The following is a 26,356-nucleotide window of genomic DNA, read 5'->3' as shown; positions in this document are numbered from 1 at the left end:
TGGAAAATACATCGCCCATATTCTCTATCAGTTTTGATAAGTACATCACATCACAGTAGCACAGGCCCAGCTAATGACCGCTCGCCGTCCAGACAGTACGGTGAATGTAAAAATGACTTTTATATGTTACAGCAGACACTTACCGGTTAGACCTTGAATACAAGTTGATTGCTCCTGCGCTGAACCGACAGAGTGCTCTTTGTTGGTTGTTTGGTGATGATCAGTCCTCCCTCAAATGCACAAGCAATGGGAGCCTTATATTACATCCATGTGATGTCACAGCACATTTGACTAATAGAATCAGGGAAAGTCAGATTTTCATTTTCTTGTTAGGATATGGAGCCATGGAGCATGTTCTGAGTGTGATCCAGTCCTGTGATTTTTATGCTGTTGACCTTTTCACCTTATACTTAAAGCACTTTTCAAAGAAGCACAACAAAACAGAGAATACAAAAGCGCTTGAGATATTTTCACACATATTGCCATGTTTTACAAAACACATTTGTGTTTAGTGTTTTTATTTTGTTTATTTGAAACTTTTGAGGTTTTGTTTTTTCTATGTTGCTGTTGCATTTTTCCATCAAGTCATTATGGCTTTACTTCTGTGAAGTGTGTTCACAGTACTGTTTTCTGTTTTGTCCTGTTTATGATGTTTTGGGAAATGCATTTGGAAAATTACTGTGTAGTCTCATTTGCTGATGGTTTTTATTCTTTCTTATTTTTAATGCTATTATGTTTTTTTGTTGTATTTTCTTTAAATAATGAGTGTGTTTCGTAAAATATTAAAACAAGTCGTGTGTTGTTGTTTTGCACGTCAAGGCCACCCTACTGGTGGAACAGTGCAGGTGAAGTGGGTATGTCCAGGCGTGTGGAACAATATCTGAAAAACAGCTGAGACCACCTCTTTTGTTTCTCCTGGTTTCTAAGGTAATGACCAAAACAGGATATGTCCTCAGATAATAAAACAAAAGTGGTGGTACAGCAGCCAAGAATTCACCGACAGAAGAAGGGGAAGAGGGGCTGAGCCACACCCTCCGGCTGCACACTGAAAGCTACCGTTAACAGACAGCCCCCAAGTGTCCCCGCCAGCCGGTGTTTCTGTCTTTAGAAAGTATCACAGGTCATTTTCAGTCTCATCTTGCAAAAAATCCCGACTCTAATCAAGATAATCTTTACTTCAAAAGCGGCTTCCACGCGTTTCCTGGCTCACTAACAATGAGTGCAGTCCTCGTGTCATTAAAATGTTTAAAAAAGTTGCAGTAGTCAGACACGTCTCATCAGTTTTCCAGTGCACATATCCAACATTATCATACTGGTTTTATGTAAATGTAAAAACCGAACTTGCAATGCTTTCTACAGATTTTCACACATCTGTAAAAAGCAAAACTAAGTAAGATCTTTACCACCCCAGTACTCCACCACACGGCCAAAAAGACCAGGATGAACCAGAACGTATAAGTTAAGTAATTCAGTGATGTCATGCAAACAGTGACGGGAAGCCAGATGTTATATAACCTGGCTGTTAGAAAATGGCTTCTCTGCCAAAGTATACAGATGAGGGCACGATGATGTAATCTGAGGGTACACACTTCATTAAAATCCAACCAGAACGCTTACAGTATACTTTACTTTTACCTAAACATCAGTGCCTGACTGTTTTCCCCATTCATAAAAGATGTTAGTCATGTCTTCATCACATTAAGGAATTCAGGATTCATTGTTTTGAACAACTTGCAAAGTAAAGTAAAAGTATAAGACAGGAAGCATTGTAAATTCTGCAAAAGAAATGTTTATTTCAATAACTGACACACACAGTACATTGTTTTTTAACAACATAAAAAGTGCAATATGCATTCAAATTACAGCAATGTACAGTACAAAAATTACTGCATACTTAAATATAAAAAGAAAATGGTTACAAAACTGTAAAGTAACCTATTGTGATCATTGTCACACCAGAGTGACAAAAGCTTTAAAACTCATTGATGATATGAGCATAAAAGCTTAACAGCTATGAGCCTTACGACTCTTCTGAGTCTCGGTCGTTACTCCCAAAGGTGCAAAAAGAGGTGACAGCATTTAAATATGTATGCGATTGACATGATGATTCACATATTTTCTACAGCTTCAACTGTGATTCCAAATTGTTAAGACAGCCAAAAATAACTTTGGTGTTCCACATTTCAAAAGAAGCACAAATGACTTTAAAATATTAGCAGCACTTTAAAATTAATATAAGCAAGAGAATGTTTAGATGCAACTTTTTCTTGATGCTATATCATTATATATATATATATATATATATATATATATATATATATAGATATATATATATATATATGTGTATAAAATGTCAGAAATGTTCAGCTCACTTTAGCTTGGGAAATCTCTCGAAGACTTTACAAGATTTGACACACACTAAGAGATTTTTATTATGATTTGAAGCCAAGAAGCGTGACTCCTCATAACCCTGCCCTCCCTAGAATATTGTACAATGTGGGGAGTGATGAGGATAATAACATTAATCCGATGTTATTTTGGAAGATAGCTTTCTGTGTACCAGTATTCACTCGATTTAAAAAAAAAAAAAAAAAGCAGTGCAAAGAAACAACAAACTCTGAATTTCTTCTGTTTGTTGAAAACAGTGAGCGTACCTCCATCAAAGGTTAAAACCTTCTCTCTCCTCACGTTTACCCTACTCACTCACTCATACACTTATATGTTTAAAAACGTATTTGCTCACTCTAACTCACATCACCAAAGGAACTGAATTAAAAAGTGGCCTGGGGTTAATCTGGGAAAGAGCTCTATGAATGAAACATGAGGTAACCTTTGAATCTCACAACCCTATAACAAAAGCTGTCATAAAGATCTCTACATTGAACTTAGACATAGTTTTTGTTTTCTTTAAAGGATTCAAGTTAATCAATGTAGGCTACCAATCAGGTGAAGAAAATGCAAGTGCCAGCAGATACCAGGTTAAGTTATTGAGCATCTTGTACCATCTTATCCTGCAGTCCATCACACAGCTCTGTGCCCCTGGTCTCTTGGGTAAGGCACTTGTTCGTCCATGATTCAAACAAAGCAAGGGGTGAACTGATGGCTTAACACATTTGTCAGATACAGCAATATGACTTTTCATCACTGTGAACAGCAGTTTGAGAAACAATGTGGCAAAGGAGGGTTGCACCCTCCTCGTATAACAGTTGGCATTGTTTTTATTTATTTTAGTTGTTTCATTTTCATTTGTTTCCACTGACTTAAATATCCTGTTTACAGAATCTGTGCAGCCCTCTTCAGCCCCACAGCATGACAGAGGAGCATTTAAATATATTGGTTCCACTTGATGTGTCAGCTTCTGGGCTCCCCGGGAAGCCCTCTCTCTGGAATGTGCAGGCCCTTGCGGGGTTGGGGCAGAGCGGAGGCGGTGGGGGACTCCCCATCCAGGCTGGGCTCTGGGTCAGGGGACAGGGAGAGGAGCAGCAGTGTCCCAGCATCGGATGAGCAGGCTGAACACAGATCCTCAGAAGAGAAGTTGAGGCTGCCCAACCTGGCCAGTGAGTTGGAGCGCTTTAGCCTTGATGGCACGGTTAGACCTGCCAGTCGCATGCGGGTCTCGATCTCCTGTGTCCTCTGACGTACAAGGCCGGGCTTCCCCCTAACGCTGCGGATACTGTCGGTGCTGGAGCTACGCGTCAGGGTGGATCCGTGCGGTGAGGAGGTGGGTGTGAGCAGACCAGACCCCGCCACCCCCAACAAAGCTTCGTTGGACAGGGGCACCTCCAATGGCTCCAACCGCACTTGGCATGGTGTTGAACATTTAGCGAAGTCACCGGTAAAGCTGGAGAACTCTTTCTCCTCCTCACTGTGAGGGGAACTCTGTTGGGGCCTTTGGCATGATGGCAAAGACTTTGCAGAGTGTAGCCTCTCCTGAGGCAAGCCTGTGAGTCTCTCTAGCCTCTCTGCGTGGCGGCGGACCAACCCAGATCGGCGCAGTAAAAGGGTCTCCTGCTGTTTACCGAGGTAACAAGCGACGGCCGGCTTCCCGTCCTCCGAATCTAATCTCATCAGCTCAGGGAGAGCCTCTGAGGATGGCTGGCTGTCATCAAGATTCATCTTTACTTCCAAGATCTCCCCATTGTCTTCAGGCTCCACTAACTCCAGTGATTCTTCTGGATGCTCTTCTCTGTCAAATGACGCAGTGGATAGGGAGGCAGCACAGTTGGCACAGTCACACAGAGGACCGAAGGGGCACAGCAGATGCAGAGACGATGCAAGGCCTTCAGTAGAGGAATGGGATTGTGGAAATGATGCACTTGGGGCTTTAGGAGGAGGGCTGAGGTTAAGGCAAACCTTAGGAACTGGGGTTGAAGAATCTTCTTTCTGGTAGCACGTCGTCTGATCCCATGTAGAAGGCATGGAAGCATCACTTGGGAGAAAGATGAAGGAAGCTTTTTCCTAAATAAGGAAATAGCAAAAAACAAGTGCCAGATGAACATGAGTCATATAGCTCCAAAAAACATTTTCTTTTTGAATGAAGGGTTTTAGGGCTGGGCAATACGGACCAAAAGTCATATCTCGATATTTTCTAGTTGAATGGCGATACTCGATATATATCTCGATATTTTTTATGTGCCATAATTGGGGTTTCCCCCAAAGCATTATAGCATAGCATCTCTGTTAGCTTCATTTTTTTCTGAGGCAAACCCTTAAAAAAAACAGTCAGTTTTAATACAAAGCCTCGTGCCAAATGTCACACAGGTTCCTCTATTAACAGAGGTCTGCACAATATCAAAATGTATAAAACAAATGAAATAAAAATAAACTGCCTGCATATATAGAATAAAAATGCTTCTTGAATAAAATAAAACAAAGATCCCTTTCCTGCATAACAATTAAATTAAAATACACTGTAAAATTAATACAATGTAGACAGTAACAGGCAGACTTTTCCACTGAGGTTGATAGTTGTGCAAATAACAAAGCATTTGTGCAAATCTCAAATAAAACATTCAAGTCAATTTGTCACAAAATAAGCTATATCAAAATCAAAAAAACTTTTTTTTTTTTAATCGATATAAACGATATTGTCTCGTACCATATCGCGTTTGAAAATATATCGATATATATTAAAATCTCGATATATCGCCCAGCCCTAAAGGGTTTATTTAACTGCTCAAACTTACATTAGTGTTAGGTAGACTGCTTAAATGGTTGTTGTTGTTGGAATTTTCATTGAGGGTCGCCAGATCCATCCCAATACCCTCTGCATCCCCCTCTGCCTCCTGCGTTTCACCACCTCCTCCATCACTGCCCCCTCCATCATCTGGCTGCATTAGTACCTCCATCTCTGCTTCCTCCTTTTGTACATCCTCCTCATCCTCTTCCTCCACTGTGCTGAACTCCAGCCTCAGCCGCAGCTCCTCCAGGGGATCAGGACCCCGACTGCAGGTCTGGGCAGCAGTCCCCTCCGTTGTAGGCCCAAAGTGGGGGAGTGGCAGGCCTTCGTGGCCGTCAAAGGCCTCGTCGTCCAGCAGAGCATCTCGTTCCACATCCTCTATTTCTATAAAGACTTTTTCCATGCCGAGAAGTGGCGGGCCACGTACTGGTGTTGATGGCTCACTGTCCAGCGCAGAGTCAGAGAGCCGGCGGAAATAGTAGTTGTTATAAGCTGGGTCGATATCCAGCGCAACAGTTCTGCACGGGGAGGGGCATGCTGCACCTTTATCAGACAGTGCCTCTTCACAACAAGGAGACATCCCCGGCTCTGGAGTCAGATGTCCTCCTTCCTCCCCCTCACAACGCTGAGTCAACCCCTGCTGACCTTCTGCCATCTCACAGTCTGAGTCTGGATGCCATAGCTTGTTGTGTCGCTGTTTACTGGAAACAGACACAAAAGACATAGAGAGAAGTCAGAAATATACTTTTTTTTTGGCTCAACACTGCATACACATGCATCAAGTGAGGGTTTATACCTGGCATCTAAAATGCCCTCATACTCTGCCAGCTGTCTCATGAAACTCGGGTTAGGTCGTGTGATGTTCCTCTTCTGTTTGACAAAGTTGTAAGCCTTCTCAAGTGACCAGCCAAACTCCTTCATGGCATACGCGATGACAGTGGAGGCGGACCGGCTGACACCCATCTTGCAGTGAACAAGACACTTGGAGTGGTTTTTTCTGTGGGTAAGGATAATATTATTTTTAGATGGGTAATACACAACATGTGAATACATTTCTCAATCAAGAAATCAATTGGGTACTTTCCCATTTGCACATTTGTGTTTTCCTTTCCAATGAATCTGAAGAACTTTGACAATGAGCCATGTGGGAATAATAATGGATTGAATGAAACAGGAGACAAAGCCACACGAGGAATCAACTACATAAGTCCTCTCCATTATTTGTATTCACTGTTCTTCAACTTTTAAACCAACTAAAGGGAAAATAGAGCCTCAGGAAAATATTTTCTTTTTTAAAATATGGTCATTTATCAATATCACCCTATTATAACAACAATGAAGTATTCAACTCAATACATTTGTCTTTAATTTATTTATTTTGATCCCACAGAGTTGCTTCCTCACTTATTCATTTGGTCTCTTGACTACATGATAACTGACTCTTATTTGCTCTGGTTCCTTTTTCACTTATTTCATCTCCCTCTATCTGCTGCTCAAAATTCAATAACATTATGACAAATGCATATCCCTCTTCTCAATAGGTCAACTGGTAGTTTCCTGTAACTGGACACAATAAGATCTTATCTTTTACCAATTAGTAATGTTAATCAGTTCATGAAACTGCTCCGATGGTTCTGGAACCTCTTGAACTACCTTGACATTAGAAACTTAGGCTGGAATTGCTATCATGTTGCTGCCCAAAATGTTATGTTTTTCATTAAAAACACATGCTTAGTTTGAATTTGAAACAGGGCTCCAAAAGGTGACAGTGGCAGCAACAGACTTCCAAAGTTGTGTAACGATTCAAAAATGGAAATGTCAGGACAAGATTCAAATTGAGTTAACTGATAACAGGTCATCTCAAAGAAACAGCACAGACTTGGAGATTCGGTCATCTAAATTACATATCATGTAACTGCCCAAGTCAGAGAGTCTAGAGAAAATTGCACAAAGAAAAAGGCTGCAAACCAGTACTGTATAGCTTTAATCAGGAAGCCCTGAGGTGCATTAAAAATATGCAGAAATTTGCAGAAATTCCATATAGGCTCAGGTACAATAATGCACCAAGAATGGGTAGCTTGTCCAATGGCTCCATTCATGCTCAGATGCATATACAGTATACAGGAGATGGACATGAAAAGGTATCATGGTTACATTTCAAACACCATGATGCCCACCAATGTTGGGGTGTAAATTAGTATATCAACGGTACATAAATTATAAATGTTATTGTATATTTACGTCAGCATATGGCAGGGGTATTCAACTAGATTCGGCCGGGGGCCACATCTGCAAAAGGACTGTATGGAGAGGGCCGCACAATTGTGAATGTTAAATATAATATTCAGATAAAGAAATATTATTTTAAATGCAAGTTCAATTTAAAACCATGCATTGTGCAAACTTAATGAAATTGATATTGACCTACTTTTAATAAAACACGCCATAATGACAAAGCACCACTTTCCACCAAGATTTCCTTATTTGAATATTATATTAAGCATTGAGCACAAGCATTTCAGTCCATAGTAGCCAGTTTGATGTTATAAATAAGCAACCAAAATATTAACCATAAGCTCCTTATGACAAAAAAAAAAAAAAAAAAAAAAGATTTATAATATTTTTTTTTTAATCAAACACCCCCTTTTTTGAAATATGACCAGGGGCCACATAAAAGCTCCTGGCGGGCCGCATGTGGCCCGCGGGCCGCCAATTGAATATCCCTGGCATATGGTATTCGATGCAGTACTGAACCTGTTTCTCAAATTGATAGATCTGTGCATCGGTATATATCAATATGTGTGGTTTTCTGATTCCAAACAAAAACTCAGTTAAAAGTCATAGTGGTAAACCATAAACTAGGAAAACCTTGCTCTGGGAAGCTAAAACCAGTACCATGGAGAAATAAAACTCATTACATAAAGAAATCACAGATCTTAACTACTAAAGCAACTTCAGGGTTAAGTCAATGTCATTCCCACCCAGGATCAAGCAACAGAGTTGGCGAGAGCTCAGTGCAGCTGGACACCATGGAAGGCTTTCCACTGCCAAAGCTTTTCTTTCCCAAGTCAATGTTCAGAAAATGGCAAAAAAAAAAATGGTAACAGGACCCCCTACAGACTAAAATAGTGTGTGATAGTGTGTGTAATGATGAATTCTTTAGCCTCATTCAGAACAAATTCATGATTGCAAAATGCTCAAAAAAACCTTTGGTCCCGGTTCTGATTACTGCTGCTAAAAGAGGATCATCTTAATATTAAACAGCAAAATTGTTGTTTGACGCATGGATCTCATTAGTTTGTCTAATTCCTGTAAACAGATTTTGGGGCAACATTTGCTGCCGTACAGAAGGGAACTCTGGGAAAGATTTCAGGGAAGATCTATCTTATTTCAGTATAACATTGTAATAACATGCGTCAGTTGTAAAAGAGTGCAAGTGTTCAACAGTCTGATCTGCAGCCAAACCTGCTACTCACTGATAGTATTAAGTTCATGATGATAATACAACAAGGAAGCCCTGCTGAGCCCTTGCGATCCTCTATCCTGTAAGAATGGTACATTTTTCTGAGTGTGTAACAAGAAGAGGTAAGCAAACACACGTGCCCATGTCACAGCGTTTAAAAGCATGCTGTTGGCATCAAATGTAATGTGAAGAAATAAATAGATTGTCCCTCTTTATTGATTTGATGTGCAATTCTTCTACTATTTCAACTAGTTTAAACGATTTGCATGTTAGTGTTTTCCACTTATATGTATATTTTACACAGAATTCCAACTGCTTTGAAAAATGTATTGCATAAATACTTTTTGTTCAATATAAATCATGGCGTTCTTCTGTACATGTTCTTAGCTGTACCGTACTAGCTTTATGTTTGTTTTAGTCCTTTTTTCAAAACAGCGTATCATCTGTGGTAGAAAATGGCACTTAACATTTAGAAATTTTACTTAATACTGGTTGAATATGTTTCCCTATTTATCTTCAGGGTACACTAATTAAAATATTCCTAAAATACTACATATAGGTTCATTCAAAATTAATCTTTCTCAAGCCAGCATAAGATTATAGTGGTGTGTTTCTCTGCAGAGAGACTCCCTCTGCTGGTTTGTTCAAACGCCTTGCTGTGTCTGAGAAGAAACAAGAAAAAATATTGGAAGAAGTAATGGAAACTTCTGTCATCAGTCTTTGGATGAAAATGTCACTTTAGTTTTCTGTTCTCTGTCAAAACTGGATTCTCAAAACACACACACACACACACACACACACACACACACACACACACACACACACACACACACACACACACACACACACACACACACACACACACACACACACACACACACACACACACACACACACACACACACACACACACGCACACACACACACACAAAGATGTAAACATTATGACAGTTCATGCTGGAGAGTCTTATAAGGCAAGGACGTATTTGTAGTTAACTGATAAATGAAGGTTTTTGGTTCCACTGAGGACTCACTTTGCTTTGACAATGAAGTTGTATGTGTCGTTCCAGTGAGCGAGAAGGTCGGTGGCCTCTTCATCGTACACTCGTATGTTGTGATAACTGAATGTCCCTGGAAAGAAGTTGTCAATCTCCCTGGTAACATTGAGGATGTAGCCCACCCTGGGGAAGAAAGATAACATTAACTCATCCACAAGATTCTTTCTTGGTTAAATCATAAGGAAAATATCTGTTGTGTGCAGTTCTCTTAGCTCCTCCATAATCTAAAATAAATCACCCTGTCTCTTGCAGCTCCTCCAAATTAGATGCATTCCATTCAGATCCCTAAAAACAAATGAGAGAAAATGCTGTTTAGACTGAGTTTATTTTTAAATCTCCGTTAGGTTGTTCTTTCTCCAAAAAAATTAATCCAAAGAGGAGATTACTTCAACACCAATCTTTGTTTGGCATGGAAGGACAAGGGAGTCATTTTCTTTTATCTTAGATATTCACAGCAGCAAGTACTGCAGACATTTCTGTAAATGCAAGTTACAGCTTGAGTTTTCCCACCAGGTAGACGTGGTCAAAGATGAGAGTGGCTTTGTCCATCTGCCCGAGGATCAGCAACATCTCATTGTCAATGAACTCTTTGTACTCTTTCAGGTTGCAGTTCATATGCTGCTCCACCTCTGTGCGGATCTGGACAAAATAAATAAATACAAGGTTTTCTGTCTGAATGGTTTTTTGGCACAAACATATACCGCAATAGATGGGAAATGGTGAGGAATTAGACACATCCATATCCAGACGTATTCGGACAAACACAGAGATTTATGATTGTGCCTTTATACACCACCACAGTAGATTTGGTAGAAAACAGTCAAAATGTGGTCAAAATGTAGATTTTCAGCTTTAATTTAAAAGGTTTCAGTAATTATGACAAATTCCATTTAGGAATTATAAACTGATTAATGTTTTGACCTTTAGAGAATGGCACTGGAAATTGAGTCACAAGGAAGACAACAGCTTATAACTTTTTTTTTCTTTATGCTGTTATTCTTTTACCTGTTTGCAGGTGACGTTCTCAAGGTCCTGGCATGTCATGATGCTTCTGAGTTTGGCTTTAATAAGGCACTCTGTCCTTTCTCTCTCTGAAGGCCTAGCAAACAATTTTGTTTAATTAAAGTTGAATCCCCCCCCCCCACAGAGTTAATGAGTTGCTCCTGCAATGTGAAACTACTTCAACAATAGCTGTATGTAAGGAATTGTTGCACGGCATTTACTTACTTGTCAACAAACATGATGGGTGAATCTGGCCGAGTGGTCTCCAAGTCCTTCATGGCGTTCCACTCATTAATGCAGCTCTGATCTGAAGCTATGCAGCTCTCGTAGTAGCTCGTCCAGGTGAGATAAATGCCCCCAGGGAAGTAGTTTAGTCTGCGTGAAACCTCACAAGCCTTATGCAGCACCTGCAAGGCTGACCTAGATTGTTGTTGATCAGAAAAATAAATCATACACAATAAATGATTAAAATGTAGATGCCTCATAAAGTCTGACTTTTTCTAAGTTTATCAAACAAAAAAAATCAAACGATAGCAGTATTTACAGTTTGGTTTTATGCAAGTCTGTGCACATGTCTCTTCATGCCAGCAGATGGCACAATGACTCAGCGCTGCCTCAAGCTGCATCGCTGCAGCACTGTGTCTATTAAGACGTACGGTAGTAATGCTGACACCAAACAGTTGTACACAACCGTTGTAACGACAGTAGGCTGATTATTACTCACCACATAGCCTGAACGGAGACAGGTTTGAAGACATGAGTCCGACCCGCCGTATTCACAGTAAAGCCCCTGAGGAGGAGAAAAAACAGATGGTCACTCCCTGAGCTGGAGTTTGATGCAGTTATGTGTGAATGGAGCTCATCTAAAGTGTCAGGGGGTTTAATGCAAAGCTGGGTAAAAAAAGAAATCTGACAAATAACGCTGCAGCTGCGCTCCCTGTCCTTACGACAGGGTTCACAGAAATAGAGCCCACTCACCCGTCTCCATCCAGATGGATCTTTGTATCGCTCCACAGAGGTAGCACCATGCCGATTGAACAGCTTTTGCTGGCAGAAAAGAATAAAAATCATATAGAAGTCAATCAGACAAAGTTGTCCATAACACAGATGAATAAAAGGTAGATATTTTGTGTCCTTTTTTTGAAGGATAAAACGTGTTTATTTATATTTGAGTTGAAAATTAAAAAAAAAAAAAAGAGAGGGACCAATCATACTGAAAAAGATACATTTTCTTTCAAATGGATGGCGTGTCATTTTATAAGGCACCACAATGAGCCTCGTTGTACCAGTCTTTGTTGGTGAAGTCGATTCCTAAAAGGATGTTCTCCTCTGTGTCCTGCCGCCCGCTGGTGTACACGACCACCATGTACCGCACACGGTCTGACCACACACTCTCCAGCCGGACCGCCTGCACAGACGCAAGGCAAGGCAAGTTTATTTCTGAAGCACAATTCAACAACAAGGTGATTCAAAGTGCTTTAATAAATAAAAAGCATTATTTAAAATTTAAACAAAAAAGAACAATAGAAAAAAAATCTGATCAAATCTGTAGTTTAAAGGGAACAGTGCAGGTTTGGAGCTTTACTCAAATGCAGCTGAAAATAGGTGAGTCTTCAACCTGGACTTAAGTAAACTGTAAACTGAGTGTTTCAGCTGATCTGAGACTTTCTGGGAGTTTGTTCCAGACACGTGGAGCATAGGAGCTGAATTCAGATTCTCTATATCTGGTTCTGACTATGGGAACTGATAAAATACTGGATCCAGATGACCTGAGGGGTCTGGAACGTCCATACTGGGTCAGGAGGTCATTGGTGTGTTTTGGTCCTAGACCATTCAGAGCTTTACAGACCAACTGGACTGATGTTGTCCACTTGTTTGGGTCTTAGTGAGGATTTGAGCAGCAGAGTTCTGAATGAGCTGCAGTTGTCTAACTGAGTTTTTAGGCAAACCCGTGAAGATGCTGTTACAATAATCAAGCCTGGTAAAGATGAATGCATTGACTTGTTTTTCCAGGTCCTGCTGAGATATCAGATCTTTTAACCTTGATATATTCTTAAGGTGATAGTAGGCTGACTTTGTTATTGCCCTAAAGTGTTTTTTCCAAATATAGGTCTGAATCCATCACTACACCTATCTTGAAAGCTGCAACAATAACGCTCCAGCTTAAACATGCATCCAACAAAGTGTCACAGGTGCATGGACAGAGAATAATGGACTACGGACTTTATGTCAATGTGTAGCTTAATATCCTTAAGATGTGTAAAAGAAACAGAGGTGGTAGATCAAAATCAAAAGAACTCAGATTCCCATAAACACAAACAGACACATACTTTGGAAACCTTTTGTGACGTTCTCATGAGCGGGTTCAAATTTCCCATGAGCTAATAATTACAGGGAGCAAATGAGCACCCTAAGTGCACAATAAAATGCAGTCTGGAGGGTTTTAGTCAGTGACCATAATGTGTTCATGTGGTTTTATTTTGATATATCCACAGTTGCATTGTCTCTTACCAGTTTGATTCTGTCCTCAGAGCGGAGAATGTTTATCATCACCTGCAGGTGTTGAGGTAAGTCACCTGTTGAGGAAGATGGTGTGTGGTTTCAATGATTATAAATTCATCATGCACTGTTTTACTGTCACAACATTGATTAAGATTATTATTGAGAATTTGATGCATACTTAAAACTTTAGTTGACAATTCAATAGAAATAAAGGCAACCGACTATGACGTCAGATTAAGCTGCATCTCTCTGTAGTGTTTAACGTCAAATTCTTTTCCTCCTGGAGTTAAAACTAAAGCATCCACCCGGTAACATAACATATAACATGGTCAGTAAATTTTATAGCTGACGTGTTATAAAACAGAAATAATATAACATGCTACCCGAGGATGATTAAACTCATCAGCCGCAAAACCACAATTCAAGAAACAGTCTTTGTTCCTTTTTTTTTTTATCCCCCTCAGAGGTCTCTGTGCCAGGACATAATAATAATGAAACAGCATGTGGAGTTGAACCAGCAACAATATAAAGTAGCAGTTGATCATAAGCCAGATTTTTTTCCCTACAGTTATTGGCCTCAAACAGAGTATGTAAGGTCACTTCTCCTGAACAATCTCAAGTTCTGAAGTGCTTAAAGTAAAATTAATCTAAATGAATGCTTCAAAGTTTCATAGAGACAAATTACATCTGACAAAATGTGAATGATAGCAAACCTCCCCATCTAAATTAATATTTCTGCAAAATACATAGACACGAATACTTTTAACTTCACTGCTTTAGCTCAGTGGGAATGGAGGCTGGCACAAACAAGCGGCTCCCAAAATAAGCACAACAATTAAGCCTGATGACGGGATTTAAGTTTGCATAACAATACAGTGGTTCATATTTACATAATGATTAGAACATCTTTGTGAAAATTGTGAAAGGAAAACTAAAAAAAAGTTTCTTTTATATGATTGTTTTCTTATTTTAAAGTACAAAAAAAATGAAAATGTTTTTTGGTACAATTATGATTGAAATTAAAATACAAAACTTTAGCATCAGGATGATCAAGGTGTTCAAACTCTGACGTCGATTCGAGTTGCATATAAATCATTACCCGATAACTGCAAATACACTCTCTACAACCTGATGTGGTCCAGCAGTATTATTTAAATTAACAGATGACTATATATTCATATAAAAATCTGGAACTAATTTCAAGCATTATATCAAACTAATAAAATGTAATTAATTGGATGTGCATTGTACAATAAATGATCCACGTCCCAAAGTCTCACAGATGTACAAATGGACCCTATTAGATAATTGTAACATGTATCCATAGTGTCAGTTTGAGCTACACTCATTTCATATCGGGAATGGACTGATTCCTCGCTGGGTTTTTTTCACAAGAGAAAACTGACACCAAGGTGTATACAAGCAGTCATGCTCAACAGAAATTACATTTCTGGTCAATCCAGATGAAAATGGTTTAACAAACTACAGTCATTTTATATTTTTAACTTCTCTAGCATAATTTATTTGCACACAACTAGCTGATCTTGAACTTTAGGCCACCGATGGATAGGCACCAGCTTTTAGAACAAGAAAGCCTTTATCAAGCACTCTCCATGAGTCAAGCTCACTGTCACTAACTTCTTCTGCAAAAAACCACAGTTACCGAGAAAAGGCTCAGTTATTTCCATTGGCAAACATTCCTGGGCACAAAGTAGGTCCTGAAAATGTGTGAGGTACCTGAAAAAAAGTGTCCAGTAAGATTAACAAAGCTGCCAGTTGCAGCCATGGCATGCCAAATGACTTGGCAACATTTTGGCTGCTGGCTGCTGGTGAATTCCCATCATGGCACTGGACTTTTAAGTCGGCCTCGAACCTTTAAAGCAACTATTGTGGCTTTCACTCATGCTGTTTTAAAGACAGCCCCTGATTAATGAAACTGAGCACCTCAGTCCAACTTGTCATTCTTCACTCAGTCGAATAAAGACGCACATCAGTTCATTTTCTGTAGATACTTGAAGTAGGCGGGTCAACGCTGGCTACGTTTAGCAAAAGCAAACACTGCTGAGGAAGAACTATTAAAAAAAAAATGGGGCGTTCAGTTTGACACAGCAGTTTAGCAAATATTACTAATATTACTATTACTAATTAAAAAAAAATTAAAGCCTTTATGGCAACTACCTGCTATCAGAGCAAGCTTTACGTAAATCACATACCTTATATATTCAGTACAGTTATCACAGTGGAAATAAAAGAATATGTGTACAGTTATAGGGACAGTAAGGCTGAATCACCAACAGAAGTTTGCCCCCACACCTCTACCATACGCTGGATTTAAGCTAATCTGCCTAAGCTATAGGCCTGGAACATGCTTATCAACGACGCAGCCTCCATCCTTATCATCTCAGCCGTAAACATCTGCTGCAGCGTTAAGGAGTGCAGCACCTGAACTCCTCTCGCAGTGCGCTAAACAACACAAGTTTGATGAAGAGACTGATGAGAGCAAAATGATGTGTGGTTCTCACCTGCATGTTTGTGATGTGGATGTGCTTTCTGGCCCTGTTGACTGCTCCCCTGCTGCAGAAAGAGAGCAGCGCCCTTCACCATGAAGAAGCTCTCGCTCAAGCTGAAAGCAAATGGGAACAAAAGTTACAGTTTTTGAAACATACACACTTTTTTTTAAATCAGAGACCATACCGCTGTGTAACAACTCAGCACAATGGCACCAAATGTTTAGTTAGCAGATAAACCAAACAGCAATCCAAAGGACAAAACTTTTTTTTTTCTTTAAACATGATAGTTTAGTTTAGTTAGAAGGAGCCAATGAGATAAGCATTAAGGGTAGATGTCTGCTGCTGGTGAATTAACTCAACAGCTGAGAGGACAAGCTAAGCTGCCACGTTACAGAGGCAGACCTGAGGTCTGCAGACGCCATGAATCAAGCTGTGATCCTGAATGCTTATCTGTACTCTTGCTGCTGCATGAGCTGAATTCAGATTCCACTTGTCAGGTCTTTTCTGGCTTGCGATAATGCAATACAGACCTCAATAAGTGACCCAATTGCAGCTGTTTCGCTCAGCATTCATAGTGGCTTAAAAGCATCCATTACCACCTCTCACCTACTTGTAAACATCCAAACTTTTCTAGGTTATGCTTTCAAACTCCTGAAAAATGACGTAAGTGAGCAACGGCGCTGAGGAGAAGTGAGGTGTTTCCTCCAGGCTGAATTTAATCATCACAACTCACTGAAGAACAATGTGCACTTCTTCATAAATCTACCTGACAGCTTACGCCATGTTCACTGCGTGTGCAGTCTTGCAAACCAAATCATCATCAGCAAAGTGCACAACTGCTGAATGACAGCATTAAAACCAAATCCTGACAGGTTTCAAAGACGAACCTGTCTCTAAATATGGCGATCATAACAGTGTACTGAAGCATGTATGTATGTATGTATGTATGTGTGTGTGTGTGTGTGTGTGTGTGTGTGTGTGTGTGTGTGTGTGTGTGTGTGTGTGTGTGTGTGTGTGTGTGTGTGTGTGTGTGTGTGTGTGTGTGTGTGTGTGTGTGTGTGTGTGTATGTATGTATGTATGTATGTATGTATGTATGTATGTATGTATGTATGTATGTATGTATGTATGTATGTATGTATGTATGTATGTATGTATGTATGTATAAATATTGTAAATAAGTTTTAATAAATGCTTTCTGAATAAAATCCTCATCAAACTGCTCTCTAAACTCTTGCTGACCAGATATTCAAAACCCACACACAGAGAAGCAGGCCGGGCCCAAACAAAACATTTCGTGGGAACAATGGATTTCATTTTGTACACCTCACAATAAATCCTGACTGCCCCCAGCACTGTAGAAAAAAAAATGTTTCAGTGACGAGGCACTTGGGTGGACACTTCACAACAAGAGCTTTTGTGTCTCTTTGGTACATTTCTCTCTCACTTTGTTCTCTGCTTGAGATTTATAAGGCCGACAGGGGCGTCTACTGGGCGACAACACTACCGATTACTGATTATTATTTAGTCCACGGATATTAACTTGCAAGAACTTAGAACTTAAAGCAAAACAAAATACTTTAAAAGGTGAAATCTGGAGATGTGTGAAATGTATTTTCTTGCCCAAACTGCAGACATCCTAACCTAACAGGCTCGGTTCTACTGTCTCCCTCCCTGCATACCCTGCTATCAGTTTGTCCACAAATGCTAGGGCTAAAAGTATAGCTGTATCAAAGCAACACAGAGCATAATAGAAAATCTTGCCAGAAAATCTAAATGACTCTGCATAATTATATCTCACTTCTCAAAAGACAGAAGGACTCAAAAAGGCTTAAAATAAATCATATATTGTTTTAAAAAGTTATTCAATATCACAACACCTTAGCTCAGATCCAACTGTCACAACCTGAAGTCAAGTTTTTAACAGCTCTTGTCTGTAAATCACTTTGTTCCAAGGCGTTTTAACCCGATTTAAGAAAAGCGAGCCACTCACATGCGGTCTATTTCACTCTGGGTCAAAACGGCGTTCTCCACAAAATAAGGTAGCATCTTCATCACGGCCTCCTGAATGGGCTCTACAACCAGATGCATCCTGTGGACCGGAATCAAACACAGGCTTCTCCGGCACCAGCTAATTCCTCTTCACCAACATCCCGAAACAGTGAAAAAGCTAATAAGGGAGGATACGTTCAGGTGCTTCCTCAACTGCTTTTGAGTGACAGACTGCCTGACAGTCTCAACTCATCTGTGCTGCTCAGTAGAAAAGTGCCGTCTCTTCAGATGCCACTCCCTCAGTTCGCCTCTTCCTCCTCCCTCATCTGTGCGCTCCGATGGCAAATCAGCCTCCTGCCTGCAGGGACAAACTGCAGCCGCCACCCACTGCCCTGAGCGCACGCAACCAAGCTCCCACGTCCCTCAGTCTCAGGCTGTTTGGTCTGTCTCACAATCTTTTTGCAGCATAATGAAGGTTAAACATGCAAAAATCTATAAGCAAGAATTGTTAGATTCCTGTAAGAATCAAGACAACAATATCCTCTTCCTTCAGGATGAACTCGCTTCTTTACTCTCCTTCATTATCACGTGAGAATCTACACAAGGTGATGAAAATGTTTCCTGTTTAGCTAACAGAAGACATATCCATTTGCAGAGTCTTGTGCTGCTGAAACAAACCACCTTCTCTCTCAGGGTGAAAAGCAAAACTTCTTGGAGGACAAAAAAAACTTTGGGGAGATTTGGGGGAGTTTTAGCCCCCAAAAAAACAACAATAAAAATGTCCTGCTGGGATTTCTGCACAAACATACTGTATAAAAAGGTCAACAGACCCCAAGATAGTGCTTTCACAGATCTCAACACATGGGGTAAGTACAGGTGAACTCAGGAGCTGAGCCTAGGTGGAATAGGCAGTGAGAGAACTGGCATTGTCCCAAACCTCCCAAATCTCATTATACACAGGCTTAGGAGGGACGGATTATCCTGTCCCTCTTCTTCAAGTGGCCAGTGCTAGCTGTCACTCCATCACATGTATCGTCAAACACACTGCATGAGATTATTAGAGATTATAGCAAGTTAAGGAGGACATACCTTTGATATGCTACACATCTGCAACAGCAGGGAATATTCCCTTCATTTGAATACAAGGATGGTAAAATAGAGAACCGAAATGAGATATAGCCATGTAAAAACAGTTCACAATAATTGCTGAAACTGCATAGGTTAAGGAACTGAACGATAATTTAGCCTGTATTACTCTTTTCCTTCTGTTACTAAGAATTAAAAACATCTAGATATTTACAGCCAAGTAACATTACTTCATTTATCTGGGAGGGTTTGCTGACAGACACAACTGCAACACAGATAAACTATTGCTGCAAATGGACACGAGCAAAACCAGTGTGTAGTATTTTACAACATATGAAGGCTGAGACGGTTTGATATGTTCAGCAGAGGAAAAACAAAGTCACGAAATACAGGAAAGACAGGTCAAGCTTGGGGAAACAGCTGTTAGGCGTGATAGCATATAACAGAGTTAAGCTATAGTTTTCGGGTTTGGTTCTCCACAATGATCGGGACGGAGCAACCACTTGTTCTCTGAACCACTGTCCTGAGTTCCCAGATGAACCCAGTGTGTGACAGAGCTGCAGTCAGGGACACTATAAAGAGGCTGTAACTGTGCTGCTTTAGTCATAGAATGACAAAACCCTTCCGACCAGGTGCTGCTAGTGCTGCTGAGCTGGTCTTAGACCCTGTTCAGGGCGGCTTCTGCATCAAAAATATTTAAGAACGGGTTTATTTTTTCACCTGTTTTCAGTGTTCATAAAGCTGAAACAGGATTTATGAATGTAGTTTTTGACTGGGACCTCTTAAAGCTATCATGCAGGAGATCTGGAGATGCCGTATATGAATTCAAACATTGTGATTGCTGCTACATGTAGTGCACTGTCAGCATTTAGAGACAAGGGTGATAGTAAAATAATAAATTGGAACAACTAAGGAACACTGAGCTCATGATCTTGAAGTCTGCACCGACTTCAAGTTCATGATCTTGCAAAATCTTTATCACTCTGTCTCCTGGAAAGTAGACAAAGCACTACACTTCCTGTTTTGTTTTAAACATGGAAAGGAGAACTCCATCACCCCATCCAAATCCCCTGATGAAACTTTGCCTCCTTTCTCTTGACTAGGAAATTGTTGCTACTGCTTTCACGCCATTTGTCCTGGTTTGAAGTCAGGGCTTTAGCGGTTGAAAGAGAAGAGGTGGCTCCAACTTAAAAACAGTACAGTGAAGAAAAAAGCACCCTCCTGGTGATATATGTTGCATAATACTGTCATTCTTCTCATTGACATAACTGAAAAGTGTATATAAAGGGAAGGGCATAAGGGAGAGATAGATCTCAGGTATAAATAAAGACATGGATGGCCTGAACATGAAATACATGACAATCATTTCACTGAGGAAAATCTGCACCCACGGAAGACAAGATGTGACGCTTCTGCTACATAACATCTCCAAAAAGGATGAGCCCCTTGGTATATCTGCTGATGTTGGTGCTGAATCCCCGTTCCTTAACCCCAAAGACCACATCCTAAAACACACATTAAGACGCATTCTTGTCCAACCACGTGCCTTGCCCAACTGTTCCTGTGCGTACAAGGTGGTTGAATGAGATCACTCCTTGGTTCAGTGCCACAGACACCTGCATAATATTTATATTGGCCTTCATCAACCCCCTGGTGTTATCATTATCAAGTACAGCCAGGAACAGCAAGCACAAATACTCCCACTTGGCAAGATGTACAGCTGTCTACTGACAGATGTAACCACACACCTGGTTTACCAAATCAGTACACCCTAATAAATAAAGCTGCCAAATAAAACACATCTTAATATCTTTATACTATAAACATTGATTTAAATCCAATTTTTTTGCATACTGCAGCTTACGTGCCCTGCAAAAAATGGAAGAAATCTAGCTGCAAGTCAAGACCTGCGTCATGCATAGATTCCTCATGCACACATGAATAGCTTGGGGACATAGCATAGATTGCTGTAAAATGGACAAGGAACAGAACATGATGTATTGTTTATTGGATGTCGAGAAACAACTTTTTCTATAACCTCAAAGATTCCTCCAGTTCACATCAATTCTGAAGTAAGGTTTACTGTCACATCTATGTGTAAAATTCACAGCAAATCACAAAGTCACGGGAACAACCCACACGCACAAGGCAACAAAGGACTTTGTCAAAATGAGTGTCACATAAAGCCCTGTACTGTCATAACTGTCCCGTCTTGATGCATCAGTTTTATGTTGTCATGTACTATTAAACAAGTTTATTTATTGATCAGATTTGAGGAGTGAATGTGCGCAAACAGTTTGTGTGTTGCTAAATGCTAAGGTGTGATAAACTGTGTCCTCAATGCCCTCCCTAACATTGGAAGGAAATTTTTTTCATATTTGTTAAAAATGTCACCATGACAATTTAATCTTTGTGTGTTTTGTCACTAATGGACCACAGATTCAAGGTGGAAATTCCCAGCCATGGCTTTTTTTCTTTACATAAGATAGGTCTTAATTTTATCATCTAAAACCATTTAAAGCGACACTACGTAACTTTTACACCTTAATATCATATTTCCAGAGTCATTGTGATGGTACATCAACTTCCAACAGGTTTAATGACACCTCTGTCATGGTCTGAGGGGTCTGTATCGCCTTCACTGGCACTATGTAACTTTGAGGTGGATGGTAGGAACCCTTCCACACTACTGGTAAAGCACTACCGCTTCTGTCCAAAGGAGACGCCAAACTCAACAAAAGCTGAAAGTTACGTTGTGCTGCTTTAAAAAGTTCAAAACTTCATTGCCACTTAACTGAAACAGTACAGGACTAGACAGGTATAATAAAAACTATTTTGTAGAAGTAGCCTAAAAGCTCAAAAAACTACAAGCCTATTATTTCTGAAACCTTAAAATGTTCACATTTGAAGCAATGCCAGCTTTGCAAATTACAAAAAACAATCAAGCACCAAAACCGTAATTAACTTTCTGTTGTTCGCCAAAATGCATGCAGTGTTAAAAAAAGATTTCCACACAAAATCTGTGACAAAGCCAAGTGACTTGTGTGATGACGTATAGTTCAAAAACAGGTTCATCAGTCCAAGTGATAATAAAAAAAGCAGACACATTTGTCAACAAATAATTAGAGAGACTGCTGGAGAAAAGAAAATGTTTTTATAGTCTGCTATTAAGAACTGATGATCAGACAAGACTGATGCCAACAAGACAGTTGTTTTTATTTACTGATGCCGGTTAGTCTGCCACCATTCCAGATTTCACAATATGACTCAAAGAAAGATACACGCAATCGTTCAATAACACCTGTTGAAATAATGCAACCTGCTTTATAAACACATACCGTGCCATAGAAGGAAAAAAGTACACTTTCAAGTAAACTTACCTCTGATTTACTCGCCGTTCATCTTCACTCCCAAAATCCTGCAAAGCAGATAACAGGGTTTCAAATATATATATATATTTTTTTTATTTAAAAAGCTGACAGCATTACTGATAAACATGCTGAGCCTTGCAGTTAGAGAGAAGCTACAACTTAGTATTTACCAGTGATTCATTCTATTAAATTAATGACAAAGTAATTCATAATGGAGGTCCAATACAAAATGATAAAATAAACAGCATAATTTCTTCAAAGTGTACATCAAATTCAGTTTTATTTCTGCAGGAGTTTGGTTAAAGGTTTTCCAGCCTGAGAGTGGTCACCCACGGGACTGGGCTGAGGAAAAGTGGTCTTACTGGGGGCCCTAATCTGCCAACATTCAACTGAAACCGGTCCACCTTGTCCCAAGGAAATCTGAAAGATATAACTGTAGCCCCAGCTGATGCAATCCAGCTTACGCTACCAAATGCTGCAGTCTCTAGACAAGTAGTGGCAATCTAGCTTATCCAGATCTGTCGTTCCTTTTTTTTTTAAGGCCTTTTAACATTTAATGTATGCAACAATCCCTGTCTCCACAGATGCTGGTTTCTATGATAGTTTCCCATTCTTATAGCGGATATCAGATGGCCATTTTTGACCATTTGGTCTTATCTAAAGGCACTTCAAAATTAGATTTGCCTCACAGAAGTGCCTGAACATGCCCAACTTCTGTTGCCTCTTAAGAACACAACACTCCAACCAAAGCCAACATAAAACTTTGAGATCTTGCTAATATTTTCAACAATAACATTTCCAGAATTGAAACTACACATGTTCAAGCCAGAATCAAATCCTGAGGCTGAAGGTCATCAACTGGAGGAACTGCAACAGCAAAGATTAAATGCTGACATCTTAGTTTGGGATGACTGCAAAAGCAACTCAGCTAAAACTGGAAAATGTTTGTTGCATCATCACAAGCAAATATAGACACCACTCAATATATTATAGGGACAAAAACTAAATTATCTGTATGAAGCAGAAGTTGATCACACACTGTGGTGCCCATATTCTCCTTAAAACTAGACAGCACTGTTTCCCATTGGCTGGGATAGTGACATCACGGCCAGAAGGCAGAAAATATTTATTGTCAAATCCCTCTACATAAGTCCAAAAACATGAACAAAAGCATGCCATGTTGACTTTAATATGAATTGACCCTGCATGGATGGTCCTCGCCTCTTGAACTCACGTCCCCACAAGTTCAAGTTCAAGTTCAAGTTTATTTGTAAAGCACTTTAAAAAACAACAACAGCTGACCAAAGTACTGGACGAGTGAAAGAAAAACAAAAACAAAACAGGACAACGGAAAACATAAAACACATAAATGAAAGCTAGTGAATGAAAATGAGTTTTAAGATGACACCACAGAGGTTTTCATCTCTTGGGCTCAGGTCTTTGAGGGCGTCCGTCCTGTGGGATCTCCCTTAAACAGACTCTCAGGGGTAGGGGTTCTAGACTCTGAAGGACACTAGCAAGATCTCTTTTCAGCTCCTTTCCTAGATCCTGCTACACAAGAGCCAGAGACAGGCCAGCAGACCTTGCTCAAGCGCCTGCTGCTTCACGTTCCCAGTCTGCCTGCAGACGGAGGTCCTGACTTCACCTGGCACCTGGCAGACCCCACAAAGGTCTAATCTTCCTGGTCACTCTCAAAACCAACCCTGATAGTCTGCCCGGGCACGAGCTGCACTCTAGAGTATCTTCTTATGTCAGCATTTCCTCACAAGAGGCTCAGAGGACTGTTTAGTTTTTTTCTGCTTTACTTTGAAATTCTATTTCCATTTCCATCTTAAATATAGCCACGTATTGCTTTATTATGTAGAGCTTGTTCGTTCAAGCATCCTGTTTAGTTTTGTTTTCGGTCTAGTTTGGGTTACGTCAGTTCTCACCTCACCCATATCTACGCTACCTGGTTTTCTGTTCCTTTTTGACGGATTGCTGTGTTTATCCCCTTATGCAAGTTCTGTTGTTTTCTGTTCATCTAGCTTTGTTTTGGCATTTTTGCTAAGATTTTCAAGCATTTCCAGTTATTTTAGTTTCGTTAGTTATTAAAGGGTTTGATTTGGGGTATTTTTCATCTTCACTGATTTCCTCCATTTAGTGAGTCCTGTGTTTGGGTATACAAACTAAAAAACCCTCCTTTGAAAAATCTAAAGACAATATAAACATGTGTTTATCGACAAAGTGAGCATTAACTGGTAAAAATACTGAAAATTATTCTGTATCTGTAAAGGTGCATAAGCACAAGAGTTAAAAAAAAAAATCAGTAATGGAAAATAAGGAGAGACGCCTCTCCATTTTTGGAGAACTACTACTGCACTCTTGGTGCTACTGCAGCAGAAAAAAAAACTCCAGAGTGCCTGTAAATGGACAAAAATGGTCCTGCACAAGCAACTGTGACTGTTTCCAACATGGTGAATCCCATGCATTAACCATCTTATGCCCTCATCCCAGCAAGTTCTGCATGACTATTTACCTCACTGCTCTTTTCCTCCACTACAGCAAAACACAACTCCCCACCCCTCCCGTCCCTGCTAAATAGATGACATCATAGTTGCAGCAGATTTCTGCCAGCTTCTTCTATCTCACTTCCACCCAACACTCGTGGCACAATGACGTACAAGGTCAATAAATAATTCCTTTGCAATAAAATAGTTATTCAGAATTAAGATGTATTAAGGGGCTGCACAGTGTGGGTTTTATTACGCTGTTAAAAGACGCACTCTTTTGTTGGCAAGCTTTTGATTTAAACAAATCCAACTAGCTCAAACATTTCTTACTGTAAATAAACAGCTACATAATAGGCTATATCAATTGTTATTTGTGATTATCTCACACAAGGTGAACTCTTCACTTTATAGTTGGTCTGTAGCGCCCCCATCTGGCAATCTGGCAACTAATCTACAGTATATGATCAAAATTGACAAATGAACTTATCTTTGACTATTGCATTTTACCCCTTCTTTTTTTTTTTAACTCTGTATGTGATTACTTGATCTCGGTTTTATTGCCCCACACACCAAGAAAGCTGACATTTGACTCTAGATTGGTATAAAACATAAAGAAAGTTGTATTTTTCCTAGTGCATTTTTGTGCATCTGAGGAAAGAACTAACCTTTCCTACCGATGGTCAAGTACACAGATATCTGAGTGTTTCCTATTTGTGATATTTTAAGAGAGTCTACAGAGAAATCCAGCTGCCATAACAAGACCTCATATCAGCAGCTTAAGATCTACATTATAGCACATTTAGAACAAGATTAAACACGACACCACTATAAGTAGCTGCCTGTTTTAGACACATGCAGGCTAAACAGACGTGACCATTAAAACGTGATAATACAAATCACAAACAGCTAACAGTGACATTAGCGGCGGCTTACATCATTCATAACCGAGCTAACAGATTAAGGCTGATTTATGGTTCCGCGTTACACCAACGCAGAGTCTACGTAGGTTGCGCGTCGCCGTGGTACCCTACGCCGTAGGCTACGCCGTAACCCTACGGCGTAGGCTCTGCGTCGATTTAACAAGGAACCATAATTCAGGCTTTAGTAGGAAGCATTTGACGCTTGTTGGTTTCTCTTACATACACACACTTTTATATATTTGGGGCAATTGCATTTTAAACAAATCGGCCTATGTGTTGCCCAGCTGTAGCTATATATAAAGGCAGTTGCCTGAGAGCTGTCAGTAGCTGGGCTTAGCCCGGCAGCATGGAGCTAGTGTAGCCGGACTGAGCGGCCTCTCCTCCCGCAGCATCTCTCTCCTCCTCCCGCAGCTGCTCCCCCGAGCACCCCCGGCTCCCCCGGAGCCCCACACTCACCTCCCCCGCTGCCGTGGTGGTTGTGCTGGCCGTGGATGCGGCACTCGGGGTCGGGGACCGCTGCAGAGTGACCAACGCCATGGCTGGAAGCTGAGGATGATGATGATGATGATGATGATGATGGTGGTGGTGGTGGTGGTGGTGATGATGATGCTGCAGCTAGCTGCTGGGGCTAACGACACATGAAACTAGTGAATAATGAGGGGGAGAGGGGTGTTATCATCCTGCAGGCTCGCCAGGCTGGGCTCTCCCTGCAGGAGCTGCAGCCTCACAGGCTCCGTCTAAAGCCTGAATTATTGCTCTGCGTTAAATCGACGGCGTAGCCTA

At 40.4% G+C, this 26,356-nt stretch overlaps 1 protein-coding gene across 2 annotated transcripts; it reads right to left on the bottom strand.

Moving 5' to 3' along the window:
- Window positions 1-1,797: 1,797 nt before the first annotated feature.
- On the bottom strand, window positions 1,798-26,268 carry ssh1a (slingshot protein phosphatase 1a). Of its 2 annotated transcripts, XM_061729134.1 has the most exons (15): window positions 26,030-26,268; window positions 22,171-22,208; window positions 15,727-15,827; window positions 13,214-13,278; window positions 11,989-12,110; window positions 11,681-11,749; window positions 11,427-11,492; window positions 10,928-11,122; window positions 10,706-10,799; window positions 10,211-10,339; window positions 9,939-9,985; window positions 9,677-9,823; window positions 5,976-6,176; window positions 5,187-5,880; window positions 1,798-4,458 (listed from the first exon to the last, which is right to left on the bottom strand). In XM_061729134.1, exons 1-15 carry the CDS (start codon window positions 26,108-26,110, stop codon window positions 3,352-3,354), a joined length of 3,156 nt encoding a protein of 1,051 aa, XP_061585118.1. In that variant the 5' UTR covers window positions 26,111-26,268; the 3' UTR covers window positions 1,798-3,351. The 2 variants fall into 2 exon arrangements, with proteins under 2 accessions (XP_061585118.1, XP_061585119.1); XM_061729135.1 differs by lacking the exons at window positions 22,171-22,208; window positions 26,030-26,268 and adding an exon at window positions 17,706-18,020.
- Window positions 26,269-26,356: the final 88 nt, after the last annotated feature.

The sequence above is a fragment of the Cololabis saira genome, chromosome 9, assembly GCF_033807715.1.
Source record: "Cololabis saira isolate AMF1-May2022 chromosome 9, fColSai1.1, whole genome shotgun sequence".
In the NCBI taxonomy this organism is placed as follows: Eukaryota; Metazoa; Chordata; class Actinopteri; order Beloniformes; family Belonidae; genus Cololabis; species Cololabis saira.
This window is presented reverse-complemented; position numbering and strand designations above follow the sequence as displayed.